Genomic DNA, 16,582 nt, shown 5'->3' on the forward strand with positions numbered 1-16,582 from the left:
TTAAACAAAGATCGCTGGAAATGTTTCATTTAAACCCGAATTAGGAGAGATTAATTAGTGAGGATCGATAATGGGAGTTAACTAAAGTGCAATGCAGCGATAAAGATAATGACAGACGATAAATACAGTGCGAGTGTCTTGGAATTTGCTGATCTTATTAACGCTTTTGTGTCGCCACTTTTGGCCATCGCAGCACTTTGTTGCCACTTCCAGCTGGCGATCGCTGGTGGCGCACTTCCAGTCGATGGGCGCGCAATTGTGAAAAGTAAACAAACAAATGACTAGCCAAACAAAACAAATGGGCGTTGCCCGGGAATTGTGGGTAAAACAAGAGACCATCGACAGTTGTGAAAATGCGTCCCGCTCCCTACCCACTTCCTCTCCCTTCACCATCCGCTCATTTCATTTGTATTTTCTTTTCTTTGCTTTCTTTCGCCTGGCGACCTCGCACCTGTCCATTAAATCAGCCAGCCGAAGCTCATGCAGCCCTACGATTGGTGGTTGCGCTGGCCTCACTTCCAGTGAGCCGCGAATACGAGTCACTGGCGGGGAATCGGATTGGAATTGCGGAGAGAGCGACCGGCCAAATGCCACCACCAACACCAGACAAAACCGGAGAACGGTGGGCGTTGCTCTAGAGTGCTTACACTTCCAGTCTGCCGACTCCGTTATTCTTGTTGCTCGCTCCAAGGCGAGCGGCATTCCGTTTCTCTTTCGATGGGGGGAGGCAGCATATTGTTGTCCCGCTTCCGCGCCAACTGCAGCGGAATGCGCCCCAACAGCGCAGCAACAACAACAGCAACAGCAGCAGCAACACGGCCAACAGCAACGGCATTCGCAACCAGTTCGTGTTCGAACGTTATAAGGTGCACATCTGAAAGGGAGCGTGTGCTGAAGCGCCGCGTTTTTGCCGTCGATATTTCGTCGATTTTTCGTTGCCGCCGCGTTTTGCGAGTGCTGTTAGCCAGAAAAAAAAATAAAATATATATAAACAAAAATCCACCACAAGTGACAGCTGCAACTGCAAATACCAAACAAATCCACGAGATACTTTCGGTTGGCCCAATGTCGTTATGGTCGTTATCGCCAGTGCCCACTGTGAACAGACCCAATCGAAACTGAGCTGTTAAACCCCCGATAAGCACATCATTTGATGTAGCAGCTTCACCGTATATCCTTCAGCAGACTGCCCACGAGCGAGAGAGAGAGAGAGAGAGAGAGAGAGAGTATCTTAAGACTAGGTCTTATATAGTCGTATAGTCATATAGCGAAATGGCTGCCTACACACAATTCGGATACGGAGGCTTTCCGTCGGCCTCGCAGGTGGGTCCTCTAATTAACTAAATTTGATCTAGATGTATATACTATATGATGGCTATTCATATTCATTAAGTAGCAAGAGATCTCAAGATAACTAGAGGAATGAAAATGTTTATTAACTGCAGATATGGGAACCTATTTAGATACAATATTATTCATACGACTGATATAATCAACTGATTATTGTAATTATGATTGCCTTAAAGATTCATAATTTTTATGTTTGGAGGTATTAAAAACAGAGGTCACAAGCAAAAAGCGTTGTAAAATCATATTTTTTCATATACATATTTAATTTTTCTATTTATAATCACAACTATCTTTTCTGGAGTGCGTTCCATCATTAAAACTGAACCCGTTATCTGAATATTTTTTCTAAAATTTTTTTCCTAAAAAAGCTTGGTTGGGTTTAAATTCTATTTGTGTGTTTTTTAAGCAATCCTTACCACCAACTTTCATCTGAGTACTTCCACCGACTCCAGTCAAAGTTATCCGATTATTTGATCTTGAGGACCCACTATAGGGCAAAACCGCTAAAAGTCTTTGATTGTAGCGCTTTTGGACTTTTCACTAAGCAGCAAAAACAGCTGCTTGAGGCAAACTTTTTCCATGTTTATGACAGTAAATTGGTGGCAGGCCAGCAAAAAACCATAATAAATCAGATGGCTGATAAATGGCCTGAGAAAAAGCCACTCCGAGGAATCAGGCGTTTTTGTCAACCTTCAAAATTCACACAAAAAACGATTCGGCGTTTTAAAGATGTTGCACAAAATTGCGCGGCTTGCAGGTGCAACTAAAATATTTGTAAAATATTGTGATAAATTACAAAAGTTGTAGAAGCTTTCGAAAGGCCTAGAGTAAATTAAATTTCCTATTGATTGCGTTTGCCTGGGCTAAACTTTAATTTCCCAGGCCATAATACTTGGTTACCAATTGCCTGGTTCTTCCTCCAAAGAACTCTGGCGTCTTTCCCATTTCGGACCACACGAGCCCAATTAACTAAAGTCGAAAACGAAAGCAAAAAAAAAAAAAAAAAACTAAAGAAAAAGGAAAAGAAAAAAGGGAAAAGCCTTGGCAATCAGAAGGCCAAGACGATGGGAGGTGCCGATTGAGGCACGCTCAGGTGAAACTGTTGAAAAGTCAATAAAATTCAATTGCGGCGATCGTAAATCATAAAATTCATAACCGTAAAGTGACAGCTGAGGGCAGGCTCTGGGAATGCCCTCCTGGCTACGTGAGGAGCATCCATTGAATCTGGAGATGGCAGATAGGATAGCATCCGAATCCCAACGAACACGATCGATGGACCAATGACTTGGCTCCACTCTGATCTACTTTACATTGGCTTCGTTTTGGGGAGTGAGGAGAATGAGCGGAGTGCGGCTCCAAGTGGCGCTTATAGTCCGGTGCTATCAACTTGGTCATCTGGAGGAGATTGTCGGGGGAGGCACTCGGATGCAGAATCGCGGTAGCCTGGCCGCTTTGGTGGACCCACGAGATACAAGCTGCGATTAGATCGCTGCGTTTGCGATTCACAGAAATTTCCAAAGCCAGTGCAACTCAGAAGTTGGGTATCTGGCATTGGGCATTGGGTACTGGTTACTGGTTACTGGTTACTGCTCACTGGGCACACACATGGCCAGCAGATCTTATCTGCGCACTGTCGCCTGCCAGTCGTCGTCGTCGTCTGCATCCTCCAACTGCGAACAACGAAAGTTCCACGTTCCATCCGCAGACGTGGCCAATTCACATGGCCCACTGGACCACTGGCGCTTCCTCCGAGAGCGGAAAGGTACTGCTGGAATGGAGTCCTCTACCTCATGAATAATGCATTCGCTCAAGGAGCTGAGGAATCTGGCAGGCGCATAGAGCTCCCTATATGGTGTCGCCTATCAGATTAGTTGTCATAATTCTCATATTGTTGCGTTTGCCGAGAAACTCTGGGAACGCGTTGCCTCCTTTCGATCGCTGAACATTCCCATACAGAATCGAGCGAAATGTATTTGCTTTTTACTAATTAAAATCACGCGGCACGGTGGAATACAAAAAAAAAAGTCAAAAAAGTAAAACAACTGAATCATTCATTTGTAAAATTTTGATAAATGGCTGTGAGTTTTCACATTTTTTTTTTCGATGTCCCTATATATAGTCAGCGGTCTTGGCCTCGAAATTCTATTATTTGTGCGTTTCAGCACGACTCAAAAAAAAATATGTTTTTCCTTTATTAATTATGATCGGACTTGAGCGACCTTCTAGTAGATCACTCACCTGCTGAATTTCGAGGGGATCAATCTCGAATCGAATCGATCGCATCTGATAATTATAAAATAATATGCATGTGCTGCGATTTTCGGGCGAAGAAGATGGTTCTATTGTCAGATTATGTTAATGACGCGGAATAATTATGCATTCTGCTGGCTGCATTTAAGTTTTGACCGCGAATTCGGCCACAGAAGCCGTGTTAGCCGGGCTAAAATTGTTGCTGCCCAGATATTATGACCTTTTGCTGGGCACTTCGATCAATTTGTAGCTGTCCAACGGGCGGAGCACTCAACTTAATTATGGGTTCGGTGCGTCGATATTTTCGCCCAGAAGACTAAAGTCTTCAGATTCCAGACCTTAAGACTTCCAGACTTCAAACTTCAAGACTTCCAGACTTCAAACTTCCAGACTTCAGTTTGCAGATTGCAGACTGTGGGGAAATTGAAGCAGTCCGCTCGTTTTGCAGATTGCCCGCGGTAATTTTCAGAAGCCTTCGCCAGCATGTTGCCCGACTCCATCTCCATCTGCATCAATTCCATGCATCCCATATCCACATCGATCTTGTGGATGGGTCCGAAAAAGTCGGTCTGGTCTGGTGCTGGGACCTATAGGCGTCGGCTGCCACACCCTCATTGATTTCTGGCATTTTTTAAAATGCCCCCAAGAGAACTGGCTTCGTGGGCTTGGCACATTTTGCATATTAATTGCCAAGTGAGTGGCGCATGCCATAGGCGAGGTTCCACTGTGTAAAAGATGGAGGACATCACATCAGGCTGCCCCCGTTGCCGATCCGTCGCACTTGGAATCGATTTGCTGGGTAATTGATCTGGCCGCCATTGCAGCGAAGTTCGCGAATCCCGAACTGCACTCCCATCCGATCCAATCCACTCCATTGATTAAGGGAACTTAATCGCCGCGGGATTATGAATCCCGTCCAGCTTCTGCGCTTTCCTGCCAGTGGCATTGATTGTGTGTTAACACCATATTCGCTTACATGTTATCGATGCATCTTGTAATGGGTGCCTACTGTCGATTTTTCGAATTAAATTCGCAATTACCCAGCGATTCAGGCGGATTTTGTGTCTTCAGTAGGAGGATGGCCTGCAAAATGGTACATTGATCTGGGGGATGGGTAAACAACATTGCCGGACATCAATATTTATGAAGTTTCCAGTACGGCAGTTAGCATGACTTACTCGGCATTATGATGCAGAAAATTAGCCATTATACATGGACGTGCGTTTCCTGTGCCGCGTCGATTGGAGGCGAGTCATCCCATTCCCGGGCAGGTTTCCATCCTCGCAGCTAGTTGACATCTAGTTTATGGCGCTGTTCAAGGATAGTTTAGATAATTATTAAATTACTTCTCAATTTTCTAAGTAATACGGACAAAGTGTTGGTACTTAAGAGAATCTGTTTATAAAGTCTTCACTTTTCTTTGGTTTTTTTTTTTACTTTTCAATAATCGGAGCTTTATATATATTTAAAAATTGAAAAAAAAAACAGTAGTATTCAAGTGTTTAAATCTCGTAATATAAAAGCACGAAATAAGTTACCAAAATCATTTGCTTGGAACATTCTTTAGATCCATCAATGAAAACTATCTTATCATTTGAGCAGCGCAATAAACTAATTCATTGGCGAAATGTTTTGAGATAAACACTGTCAGCTTTAGGGTCTGCGTTTTGTGTTCGAAATGAAATATTTTCTTCAATGATTGGGGGGGTTTCTCGGAAGCCCCACCTCTGCGAGTGTGTGTGAGTTGTGGGGTTTTATCAGCGGTTCGTATCTCTATAAGGTGTTCAAAATGACCCTTTTGCCGGCGAGGGAAAATATTTCTCGATCATCGGACCTTTGGTGTTTGAAATAAAAATTAAAATGGCCCCTTGATTAACATGCATTAGTTATGTAAACCAGTGGCGATGTGTGTTTATATATCACTTAAGGCTATCATCAGTCGACTGCCTTTCGAGTTTTGAAGTACCTGTGCACAGGGGTAAAATATAATGCGATTTCGATAATGTCAACTCGATTTTAGACATCATTAGTTTAGCAGCTGGTTAAATTATTATCAATTAAGTATTTCACATCTGAATTATTTTATAACCCTATATAAATCAATGAAAGTCAATTATCTGCTGGAATAAAAACTCAAATAGAAACTTGTTTAAATTATAAATTATTTAAATCATCAAAGGAATTACCTTTATTTTTTCCCTGTGCATTCAACTTAATATACCCATAAGATAAGCGGCTAAAACCCCGAATTTGTGTTTCAATTTGCGATGAACTTGCACTGAAGAGCCTCTTCCCATCCGATCTCTTGCAGCTCCTGCCACCGAGTGTCCAGACGACGGAGGACGCTTCCGCGAACGTGAATGTGAATGTGAACGAGGCGCTGGTGATGACAAACGCCCCGGCGATGAGCCCCACGGGAGGTCAGGATTGTCAGGGTAGCCAGCCGTCGGGCGGCGCTGGCGGAGATGCCTCCTCGGGGGCGCTGAGTCCCAATGCGCTTTCGCAGAACTCGAATGCGGCGACGGTGGTTGGAGCAGGTGGTGGATCCTCGGCGGGCGGAGGAGGGCCAGCGGATCTGGCCACCGGTGGCTCCCTGGACGGCAACGGCGTGGGCACGACGCCCACTGCTGGTGGTGCTGGTGGTGGTGGATCATGCTGTGAGAACGGGCGGCCCATAATGACCGACCCGGTGTCGGGTCAGACGGTCTGCTCCTGCCAGTACGATTCCGCCCGCCTCGCCCTCTCCAGCTACTCCCGTCTACCGGCGGCCAGCGTTGGCGTCTATGGAACGCCGTACCCCTCAACGGACCAGAATCCCTACCAGAGCATCGGAGTGGACAGCTCCGCCTTCTATTCGCCGCTGGTGAGTGCACTTGAACAACAAAAGGGGGGAAGAAAACAAAAGGTTTAGGATTTTATACAGACAAAATTATTATTCAAAACTTGAAAAAATGTAAAAAAAATGTTAGGAAAAATATTGAAAAATCAAGGTATAATTATGCATTGTTTTATAATTTTTTTTTTTTTTTTAATAATTATTGTGGTAAATTTATTATTGACCTTTGGCATAAAGTGAGTTCGTGTAATGATATTTTAGTCATTCATTTAATGTTAATTTAACATAAAATGGGTGTATTTATTTTGCCAAGTGTGTTGGCCAAGAGCCATGGGCCAGAGGGCTAAATGGATTATCTCAACGTATGACTTTAATTGTGTAGTCAGTGGCTTTTGTCCGCAGCTTAGGAGGGAGACAAAAACAAAAACAACGACAACGACAACGCCAACGACAACAACAAAGCTACAAAGCAGCAACATCGATGGCTTGTCAATGCAGTCGACTAAATCGAATTATCATTATGGCTGACTGAAGCTCAGTCAAACCTCATTTGGCTCCGTATCGGGGGTTTAGTTTCCCTGCGGCTCAATTCCATACCCAAACCCATACCCATAGCCATTCCGAGCTCCATTCCCCCCCCCCTCCTAACCAATGGCCAATCCTTTTCTATCGCCGTCTATCCATCTACCTAATTTATAAGCCCGTTTACTCCGCCGGTTCCCTGCAAACTGACAACTGCCGACTTCCATTGCGATATTCGATACTTTGCATAAAGAAAGGCAAAATCATTGGTAACAAAACATATTGCCCCATGGCCTCAATTACACTCCACTCTCTTCGTGTATGTGTATGTGTGGGCTAATCGAGCTTATGTCGCTGTGTGTGTGTGAGTGTGTGTGAGCGCCCACACAGTGGGGGGTAGAAATAGTAATAGCAGTACTTTGCCTGCAAAAGCTATTTATTATAATAGCAAAGCAGTTTCAGGATATCCTGAACAACAATTTAAAAATTTCAACAGCTTAGTAATTTATAAAATAAGATAATACTTCTAGTCGGCATATAACCAGCTTAAAGATAAATGTATGGGCTTGAAAGTTAAATGAAAGCATTAATTTTTATAACGTTTAATGGCCCATCATAAAAAAACAAAGATTTGCTTAAAAGGTAATTTTATTTAATAATAATAAAAAATAATATTTGAAAGCTTTTAAAATAGTTAAACTGTTACGACATAAATGAAGAAATTAAGAAAAGTATTATCTGTTATCTTTCATTTTAAGAACTTGTTTTGTTTTGCTGATATGTAATGATTTCTTAATAATTTTTTTAAATAATTTTTTAACCCTATTATTTTGCCCCCAACTGTGCTCGTATACTCTCTAAGTGACCGCTGAAATGTACACGAGCGAGCACAGCATGACTGTGCTTGCTGCTGCTTTGCTTTTGCTTTGCTTTTCGGGCTGCTGCTGGCCTGAATGAAAGGCCAACGCAAACAAACAAACACACAAAATTGGCAACAATATGTATAACAACAATGTGGACAGTATTTAACCTTGGCAAATAACTAACTGCCCGAGATGGATAGGCTTAGCTAGAAGTGTCCAAATAACCGAGCAAGTGTTTTATAAGGACATCATGTTGCCGCCATCGCACACCAGATAAATATTTTCAACGACGTGGTCTGTGTGCACGATTTTGGTATCTTGACTATTTGTCGAAAATGTGTTGGCAATTTTTAATCGAACCTCTTAATTTGTAAACTTAGCTAGATGTGACTTCAATTTCAAAAGCATTATAGAGCATATCGAACATTTGCATAAAGTTTTGTCAGAAGTTGTACTTTTCTTGTCATTTGAAATACTCATTTCCAGTTGATAAGTTCATTAGCCACCTTTTTGTAAATAAAAATTTCATAAATACCTAGGTACGCTCTTAGCCACAATAACTCTACCCCCAGTTTAAACAATCACGTTTCATAAATTGCTCCCAATTTCGAGAAATCCTCAGACACTTGTCTCGACTTTGTCAACAGTATTTCCCCGATGTTTACGAGTGCTGTAATAAGCACATTAGTTTGAACGATCTAATTAATATGGACGAACACGGGGTCTAATCAACTTGGGCGGCTCGCGACGAGTACTTCAAAGAAAACCTCCTTCGAGAAAAGGGAAAACCCCGGCAAAAGGAGAGAGGAAAAGCGGAGGAAATGGGGCGGGAACGGCAGCGGCAGCCACCAAAGTGTCATGTTAAATTGTTATTTACAACAACAGGAAATTCATTCGTTCTTTATTTTTCTTCTCTCGTTTTTTTTTTTTTTTGTATTTTGGTTTGTTTTTTCTTTATTTTTGTTTTTCTGGCAAGCACCTGAGCGAGTGTCTTTTTTATCGGTCGTCAGAGAAGCATTCTTTTAATTAAGAAAATATCTCGGAGTTGCCACGATAAGATGTCGCCGGAATTTCGAATTTCGGAGGTGTTAATAACCGAGTTCATTTCCTTTTTTTTTTATTTTTTGGGTGGGTAGAGATCTAGCAAAATCTCACTTCTGACATTTCCCCACGATTCCATTCGATTCGATTGGGCAAATAAATCCAATACCTGTTCGTATATATATATATATATGTATATGTTTTTACGACATTTTGATAAATATATTTGTCACTCGGTGGCGGCGGCGGCGGCGGCGGTTTTCTGGCCATAAAGACAGAAAGAAAGGGGTGGGGTGAAAAATTAATAAACAACGGCATACATGATGTTAAGCAATTAAAAATGTTAATACCGTTTCATAAATCAAGAGCTCACACAAAAGCCCGGCTCGACAGGGCCAACCAGATTGGACGGCGATCTGGCCAATAGTTGTCGCTCATAAATCCGGCTGTCATTTTCCGAGGGCATAAATCGCAGCGTGCCACAAACAGAAATCGAGCCAAATTAAAATTCAAAGTGTCCGGGCTTTTGTACGGACTTAAGCGCTTTCAAATCTAATAACAATAATCGGCGCTACGACTTAGATAATACCCGAATTTTGTCTGCCTTAAATTATGTATTTTTCTGTATCGTTCCGTGTATCTTTGGCTCTAAAATATGGCCAACATCTGGGCATTTGCTTGTTCGACCGGCCAAAATATGTTGCCAAATTATAGATTTCATGTTAACAAAATTGTCAACTTCGAAAACTGTGGGAAAATGCCGTGTTCGCTAATAACTCAATTCCATGCTCCAACTGAATCAACCAATTCCACCATCGTTTTGCAGAGCAATCCGTACGGACTTAAGGATACGGGCGCGGGTCCGGAAATGGGAGCTTGGACCTCGGCTGGACTTCAGCCCACTACGGGCTACTACTCCTACGATCCCATGTCGGCCTACGGGTAAGCATTACTAAATTACATTTAATTTCATTTAATTCAATTTAATTTAATTAGTTTACGAAATTAAAAACGTGGCAGCAATTGTGTGGCGCTGTGCCACAAAATTCGTCTGAGCCATAATTAATTGCGTCTAATAGCAAATAGATAGAAAGCCTTTTAGACCAATTTAAATAGATGGGGTCGTGCGAAATCAAATGCAATTTGGGGCGCCCATAATTAATTACAAAATATTTGCGAGTACTTGAAATTGATTTGAATTTAATTGCCTGCGGCGGCTGCGTTGCCCTTGTGCTGCTCACTTTTCCTGCGTTTTCCTACGATTTTCCCCCCTCGCTTTACCCCCCCCCCCCCCCCCCTCCCATCCAATGAAATGGCGCAATTGTCGCAGGGACGGGCGATAATAAAATTTGAATTGTTCGAAACTGTATGAGAGCGCGAAATTATTTATTTATGATTGCTGCAAAAATAATAGCAGTTAATTGCACGCCAGTGCGCACAACGCACAACACACAGTGGGCTTCAAAAGTATGTGTACATATGTGTGATTTGCACTGAAAGAAAGTTCATAACTTTTTAAAATTTTTTAAAAATCTTCAAGATTTGGAAAATTAAAAAAGAACACTTTTTATAAAGGTTTTACATTAATATTATAAGAAATGAATTCAAGCATTTAGTTTGTATGCAATTTTGGATAGTTTTTTTAAAAAGTTAGAAAACTTTAAAAAGAAGTTAATGAATTGAGCAGAATTCACTCCACTTTACTGCGCCGTGTAAGTGCGTGATTTTCTGGAATGTGCCGTATAATTAGCACCTATTAAATAAATATTTTGAGCATATAAAAAACATGGAGCATTTGTTGTTGTGTATGCACATACATTAAGCCCTAAGTATGTACACACGTGGGTGCACACACAAGTGCGTACGCACATATACATGTGTGTACATACATACATATGCAGAGTACAGGAGTGATTCGATGGACAGGAGGCATGAGTCCACCCAGTCCCCGCTCATTCCGTACCCAAATCGGGGGAAGAGCCGACTGAAAAGGCTGAAAGCCTGAAAGACTGAGTGGCATGCAACGGCTGCGGCTTCCCGTTGGACCGTCGGTTTGGACGGTTTTGGTTTGGTTTGGACGACTCTGGACGGTCGGATGGTATTGGATCGGTGCGGTGCGGGGATTTTGGTGGGGGGGTTCGCTTTCGTTTGGGCCCGGCTTGCGTGCGGAAAGCCCATGAAATCGAGCTGCAGCTAAGTGAATGAATGAGTGAGTGAGTTGTAAGCGATGCATGTTGATTGGAGGGGGTGCACCGGTGAGGTGGGATGGCAGTGGAAGGAAGGGGCAGGTGGCAGGGCGGTCGGTCGGTTGGAGGAGGGGCCGAGGGACGGGTAGGTGTGAGCCGCAAATGAACGCCATGTTGGCCGCCATATTGAGCGGCAGTACATACGCACTTACTTGCCAATCTACCGGTGTTTGTATGTACTAAGACCTGTATGTGCAGTACACTAAGCGAAAAAGCTTAAGCTAAGGTTGAGTGTGATAAGAATTATTGCAAGAAAAATTGATGTTGTATCAACAAATCATCTCCTTAAAATGTCAAGCAATTGCAAAGCTGTTAAGTACAGTTCGAGCTTGGAAATCCATTTGGTCTGAATTTAAAAGTTATGTTGAGCAGTGTTACTTAATATGGATTTAATTTAATATTGTTGTGGAGGATATATTAATTTTTTTTTGTAAAGCCAACAATTGACTTGAAAAATGTTAAGAAATGTACAAAAAAACTACCTCTTCACTTCTAATCTTGAAGTACTATCTTTCGAACTAATTTAGTTATAAGTATATAGCATTATTGCTGTATTTTGTTAATTAATTAAGAAAACATTTTTTTTCTGTGCGTAGGCGTGTACACATTCACGGGTTGACAAACATTTAAGAGAGCAACGTTTGCGCTTTGTTTTGCTCATTGTCACAAATTGGCAATGGAATGGGAAACTGCGGAGCGGGAAACTCGATGGAAAGGTGGAAAATCTGACTGACTGAATGCCTGACTGACTGACTGACTGACTGACTGACAGTCAGCCGGTCTATCTGTCTGGCAGATGGCAATTGCATGGGCCAGCAGTGGTGGGGCAAAACCGACAGGGGCAGGAGGTGCTGGCTGTAAATAGCTTGAGCAGAGGAGGTGGCGAGTGGGTGGGTGGTTTTTGGTGGAATGACAGGCAACGTAATTACCCCGTGACAGGCATGAAACGTGTCTGCTCACGGGAGCCAATGTCATTTGTGTCGGCAGCCAGCGTTATTTGTTCGAAAATGCGAAATGCGAGCCAGTGAAAATCGCAACTCAGAGATAATGGCCGCCGTAATTGTTGGCTCCCAACCAAATTGCATGTGGCTGGTCGTACAAAAGCTGAAATGTAAATGGGTGTAAGCCGGTCTAAAACTAATAAGCGGCCCATTCGGCCGACCGCTATATGTGGCTCTATATGTGGCCATATAGCCGTGTCCGTGTGTTTGTGTGAACAAGAATGTGATTTGTTAACAAGATTATGGCCCGCCAGCAACAGCAGCCAAATCATTTTAATTTTTTTACTCTCGTTGTTGTTGTTGTTGTGGTTGCATTTTTTATTTTATTTACGAGTTATGCCAAAAGAACGCAGACACACATGTACACATGCACATCGGCGGGCACTGCAATTATATGGCGAATACAAAAATAGGATGCGTGCCAATTACGGACAAATTGATGTTTGTTAGGTTGTAAAACATAACAGCACAAAAAGCCCACAAAGCGTATCACTCGCATCAGATCCGTCGAATCCGACGAATCCGTCTACCGAACTACGCGATAATCATATAGCCCGGCTATATATGTATGTATATATACATATATGTAGCTCCGCCTTTTGGCCGATGTAGCCGGGTTACGTGCCGAAAATTATGGGCTTCACAACCTCTGGTCACGGTTATTGGACAAATCTTGCTACACGAGGGGTACAGTGAAGGATCACTTTAGCGGACGCAATATAACTAACTAGGTTGTTATTAGGTAGGGAACTATTATTCTGAATAGTTTATCTTTGTATAGTTTATCTTTAAATAGTTACTCTCCATATAATTTAATAGACTCTAATCAACACATATTCCTTTACTTCTTTTGTGCTGCTCCACAATACTAGAATTTCAAGTCTTTTCTGATTCCTCATATTAAATTAGATACCTTCTACTTAGTTTCCTTTCAAAATAGTTTTTCTTGAATATAGAATTCCTATGACACATATATGACATTTTTCATAAAACGTTTTTCTATCTTTTTCTACCAATCTGCTTATTGAAGTAGTCCTTTCTGAACCCAAAAACACGCAGATTGTATGGAGAACATACACCGTACTTAGTTGCCCGAATGGAAATTCACGAGTCCTCCTCCAAACTCTTGTGCTAATCACTACGAACATCCTGCACACTGCACGCAATCGAGATACAAAAAAAAAAGATTAAAAAAAAGTTGGGGAAAAAAGCAGAAGGACCTAGGAGGAAGGACGTCGAATTTACATTCGACGGGCAGCGAGGCCGAGATTCGTTCTTTATCTTGTTGTAAAATTCACCGCACACAAACTGTTGATTGTGGCTCCATAAAAATCCCATGAAAAAGGACCAAACGCAAAATAATGGAGGAGGATTGGGGGATTGGGAGGATTTGGGGGAAAACCCGAAAGTGAAAAGCGGATGAGCCGGATGTGCAGCGGAGTTCGCCTGGTTTGGGGGCTTAATTTAGCTAGGAACTTCTGGAAGGGGGTTCGGGGGTGCAGGAGCAAGCCAACCCACCAAGCCAAAAGGACCATTATTGCAGAGGACGAATGGCGGATGATGGAGATGCCCGCACAGCCTCTGGTGGGTTGAAAAAATGTGCGATAAGTGCACTGGCGAAGTGAACCGGCGGCAACTGGTGGAGTGGTGGATACAACTGGATCACCCGGTTGCACCCACTTGTCCTCCTCGTTATTGCCGGAGACGCTGTTCCCGGTCGAATGTTGTTGCTTTTTGTGGCCATGCCCTGTTTCACAACTATGTTTTACAATATTTTGACGTTGTACTACACTGGCAGGACGAGAACGCGCAGCTCCTGGGGTGGTTAACAGTGATAGGTTGTAGGAAAACATCAATTTGAGTTTTCCGCATTTTTAATGAATTTCCATGTTTCGCTGCTGCCACGATTTTTTGGGTTCTCGCAATTAGAACGATAATACTACTGCAATTTTATCAAAGAGAACAAAACAACCTTTTAAATATTGAGTTTTCTGGGTAGAAGATACATAGATACATTTAAGAGACTTAAATTTTACTTAATTTTCAAGCTTTAGCAATAAATATACTATTTGTTAAGATATGTTTAGTTGAATATTTTGAAAATATAGCATTTACTCCTTTAAAACTTAGTAACGCGCATTATTATACATATTTCTTATTAATATACAAAATAAAACACCATTGAATTTATGAATACGATAATATGGCATCTGTTCTCTAAACAGAGGATTGCTTGTTTCTAATTCCAGCTATGGAGCCAGTTACGACCTGGCTGCTCGTCGCAAAAATGCCACGCGGGAATCCACGGCCACATTGAAGGCCTGGCTAAATGAGCACAAGAAGAATCCGTATCCCACAAAGGGTGAGAAGATCATGCTGGCCATCATCACCAAGATGACCCTCACCCAGGTGTCCACTTGGTTCGCCAATGCGCGTCGGCGACTGAAGAAGGAGAACAAGATGACGTGGGAGCCCAAGAATCGCACAGATGACGATGATGACGCCTTGGTGTCGGACGATGAGAAGGACAAGGAGGATCTGGAGCCGAGTAAGGGCAGCCAGGGCAGTGTCAGTTTGGCCAAAGGTATAGGATGTAAGGGGGTTTCCAAGGCTAACATACTTACAGCTGCTGTTTCTTTCAACCAGATGAGACCAAAGAGGAGGAGGATGCCATAGATGAGGACCAAAAGTGCCTCGGTCAGGCGAACATACTGCGCGCCGGCTTTGGTTATCCCTCAGCCGGAAGTGGTAGTGGTGGTTACCCCGGCGGAGGTGGCTCCTCCAGTGGCCACCCCGGTGGCTACCATCCGTATCATCATCAGCATCCCGCTTACTATCAGGCTGGCCAGCAGGGCGGTATGTTGCCATTTCATGGGGAGAACTCCAAACTGCAGACGGATCTTGGGGATCCAAAAAACCAGCTAGGCCGGGACTGTGGCGTGCCGATTCCAGCTACCAAGCCGAAGATCTGGAGTCTGGCCGACACAGTTGGCTGCAAGACACCGCCGCCGGCTTACATGGGTCACCAATCGATGCCTCTGCAGCAGCAGCAGCAGCAGCAACAGCAGCAGCAGCAGGCGCAGCACCAGTATCCTCCATCGGAGGCAGGACGAGATCAACAGCTGTTCAATGGGGCCGCAGCTCCATACCTGAGGCCGCACACCACGGCCTACGGGGGTTTTCTAGGGGCTACGACCCAGCAACTGCATACTACGAACAACAGTATCCCCTACAGCAATATGCCCCCGCAGCAGCAGCAGCCGCAGCAGCAGCAGCAGCAGTTGCAGCAGGGCGGTACCATCCATACTACGGGAAGTTCGAGCGGACCAATAATACCGCTGCAGTTCCACAATCGGCATCCGCAGCAGCAGCAGCAACTGCAGCAGCAATCTCAATCCACAGCGAGTCAGCGGGCGATGGGGTTTCTCGAAGCCCAACCAGATACTCCACCCCAAACTCCGCCGAATATGAAGGTGCTGAGCGGAGCTTTGAGTCTCCTGCCTACCGCTACTCAAGTCCCTATGACCGCTACCTGTCGCAGTAGTAACGCCTTTGGCTTCCCCGCCAGCGGTTACCCGATGAATTTCTCGGCCAGATTGGGGGAGTATTCGCCGCGTGATGATTACAGCAGCGGGAACAGCAGCAGCAGCAGCTCCTCATCGCCGCAGCTGCAAAGGAATGAGGCCATGTTCAAGCCGCTCTTCAAGAAGTTCACCAACTAATCGGATATAGTACCATATATATAGCCACATTATGGGATCGTGCAAGAATCGGACGGATTTGTGTAATATTAAATGTAGCCGTTTAGCGCGTTAAGTAACTTCAAGTTTCATTCAAGTTATGCATATATGTATCTAAGAGTATATAGAGTACCAGATCAAATGTTTCTCCTCTGACAACTGCAATGTAAGCTTAGGCTAAAAAAAAACTTAAAAATACTAAACTTAATTAGCGCAATAAGATTGTAAACTGTGATACGTTTTTCATTGTCTAACAGACTTCACACTAAACACTTCGTCTATATGAAACACATAATCTAAATAATTTTAAATCGTTTAATAAAATTCTTTATAATCATGAAATATCTGAAGTGCTTTTAATATGGTTTCGGGTTATATTCGTGATGACAACATCTTAAGTAAGTATTTGGTTTAAATCATTTCATTTATTATGCCTTAAAGAAGTAGTTTTTTTTTCCATTTCCATCTTTTAATTTAATGCCATTTTGGACAATTAGCAAGATGTACAAACATTTTCGCAATAAGAAAAAAACTTTGTTGCTCGGTGGTTATTGCCATTTTTGTGCACACATTTCAGCACATTCCTCTCGTTATTGATTTTTTAATTATTTTCGTGTCGCGTTTTTTCACGAATTATTGCTAATTACATTTATACTCATTTGCATTGTATTACATCAATTTATAGTTCGAACACTTGTTATAGTTCAGCGACAACTACAACGGGCTTTCAAAA

General features: G+C 42.9%; 1 protein-coding gene across 2 annotated transcripts; it reads left to right on the top strand.

Moving 5' to 3' along the window:
* The first annotated feature begins 841 nt into the window (after nucleotides 1-841).
* On the top strand, nucleotides 842-16,188 carry ara (araucan). Of its 2 annotated transcripts, none has more exons than NM_079321.3 (5): nucleotides 842-1,323; nucleotides 5,912-6,463; nucleotides 9,689-9,804; nucleotides 14,335-14,693; nucleotides 14,756-16,188. In NM_079321.3, exons 1-5 carry the CDS (start codon nucleotides 1,273-1,275, stop codon nucleotides 15,829-15,831), a joined length of 2,154 nt encoding a protein of 717 aa, NP_524045.2. In that variant the 5' UTR covers nucleotides 842-1,272; the 3' UTR covers nucleotides 15,832-16,188. The 2 variants fall into 2 exon arrangements, with proteins under 2 accessions (NP_524045.2, NP_001163432.1); NM_001169961.2 differs by having other exon boundaries at nucleotides 14,359-14,693.
* Nucleotides 16,189-16,582: the final 394 nt, after the last annotated feature.

This window comes from Drosophila melanogaster, chromosome 3L (assembly GCF_000001215.4).
Source record: "Drosophila melanogaster chromosome 3L".
In the NCBI taxonomy this organism is placed as follows: domain Eukaryota; kingdom Metazoa; phylum Arthropoda; class Insecta; order Diptera; family Drosophilidae; genus Drosophila; species Drosophila melanogaster.